At 51.7% G+C, this 1,949-nt stretch overlaps 1 protein-coding gene across 1 annotated transcript in view; it reads right to left on the bottom strand.

Moving 5' to 3' along the window:
* Window positions 1–368: 368 nt before the first annotated feature.
* Window positions 369–1,949, bottom strand: part of LOC102774259 (histone-lysine N-methyltransferase PRDM9-like) — a 28,771-nt gene continuing 27,190 nt past the window's right edge. The window contains 3 exon segments of the mRNA XM_015560434.1: window positions 369–530; window positions 684–880; window positions 1,723–1,926. Of these exon segments, the coding sequence (XP_015415920.1) occupies window positions 369–530; window positions 684–880; window positions 1,723–1,926 (563 nt within the window).

A 1,949-nucleotide genomic window follows, 5' to 3' on the forward strand; every position in this document is an offset into this window, starting at 1 on the left:
TGCCCTCTTCCCCTACAGCACACTACTGCTTCAGCAACATTAGCTCAATATTGGACATGTCAGCCCTGCGGCTCTGCTGCAGCTCCACCATGCCTGCTCCCACCACTGCCCTGAAATCTCCACTATGCACCAGCACCATGACATCGTGTGGTATCTATAAGACTGTTTCCACTCTCTTGCCACTACTGGACACACTCTGGTCACAGTTTCTGCCATCCCTGATTCAGCATGGAGGATGGGATCTCCTCTTTGGACTCAGATGCTCTACATGGCATTGAGGACACTGTAGTCCTCCAGAAGGCCAGAACTGCTGACTGCTTGGGTGCCTCCCACTACCCCACCCAACCCACCAGGAAAAGGAAGACCCTTCATAGGTAGCAGGCCTTGAACGTGGCAACAACATCCTGGTTCAAGGGCTGGATGAGGGCCATGGTGTATTTGGGCAGGTGCTCCACATGCAAGTGGTCTGAGAGGTTGTCTAGGTTCCCAGGATGGCCTGACACACTGTCCAAGATGAGCAGCACCTTGTGCTGGAGGCCGTGCTGGGTTCAGTACTTCTCCACAGCCAAATAGAAGTGCAGAAACCACTCCTAGAAGAGGCTCATGGTCACCCGAGCCATCCTGTGCTAGCACCACAGCATAGTCAGGTTGGGCCTAGAGAGGTACCTAAGCACCCTTGGAACCTGGGAGGGGGACACCAACAGTGGCTTCAGCTTGATGTTACCTGCTGTGTTGCCCTTGAGTGGCAGAGTTAGGACCTCTTTAGCACCTTTGGACCCAGGGGCTGACTTGTCCTCCACAGAAAGGAGTGTCCTATGGGGCAGTCGATTCCAGAAAAGCCTGGTCTTGTCCATGCTGAAAATCTGCAGGTCTGTGGGAACTATTCCAGAGTCTCTGGATAGTCAAGGCAACTCAGAGCATGAAAGGCCTTATTGATAGTGTATTGTTCGGCCAAGGCCACTCTGAACATGGGAATCTTAACCAAGGACTATTGCAGGTGCACAAAAAGGTCACTACTTGGAAAGAAGCTTCTTTTGTCTAAATAGTGTCATACATCTTAACCACCAATGTGCTGGGGAAAAGGCTGGGAGAGGTGAGATAGGCTGGAGAGGATCCTGAGGCTATAGCTCTAAGGGAGAGCTCGGGTGCTGCTGCTATGTGAGATGGTAGGTCCAGAGTCAGTGTGGAGCTGCTTAGATAATGGTTGTGGGTATAGAGGCTACTACTCTTTTGTAGGAAAGATGTATTCATTTATCAGTTGGTTTGCGGCTGCCTGTATGGGACTTTGCTGTGAAGAACTGTTTTGTCTAATGGCTTATGGCCACTGACCTCTACAATAAAGACTCATTCTTATACACTCACATCTCATGGCTTTTCCATCTATCATCCAGCATCCAAGAAGTCCAGCCCCTAGCATAGGGCTCAAACCCAACAGTTAGTGTAGCGAGCAGGGGTTGAGAAGGAACCTGCCCGGACACTTGGTGTATTTGTTAGTAAGCAGGATTCAGAAGAATCTAGGGACTCAGAGCCCCAGGTTCTGACATGGCCGAGTAGCTGCCCTTCTGGTTCCCCCTGCGCAGCAATGCCTGGAGCTTACATACCTCCCCTGCACTGGATAGTCACTGCTGCCAGGCTACTCCCCACAGGCCTTGCAGGCTTGGCTTGCCTAGAAGCGAGAGACTGGCCCAGAAGATTCGACATAGGCACCCTGGTTCAACTCACATTGGAAGTCACAGAACAGGTTGCAGGTCTTCTCCTGGATGTGTGCCACACTGATGGGCATGTTGCACTGGTTCTGGTCCTGCTGATGCTCAGAAGTTGCACCATGTTCTGCATCACCAGGCTGCTGGTCAACCTGGATGCATCTTGAAGGGTGGCCGCCTGGGAGTTCACCTGGATATTGTCTATTTTCACAAATGGTGGCCACTGTGGACACAGACAGCCTCAGT

This window comes from Myotis davidii, unplaced genomic scaffold (assembly GCF_000327345.1).
Source record: "Myotis davidii unplaced genomic scaffold, ASM32734v1 scaffold74, whole genome shotgun sequence".
NCBI classification, from domain to species: Eukaryota; Metazoa; Chordata; class Mammalia; order Chiroptera; family Vespertilionidae; genus Myotis; species Myotis davidii.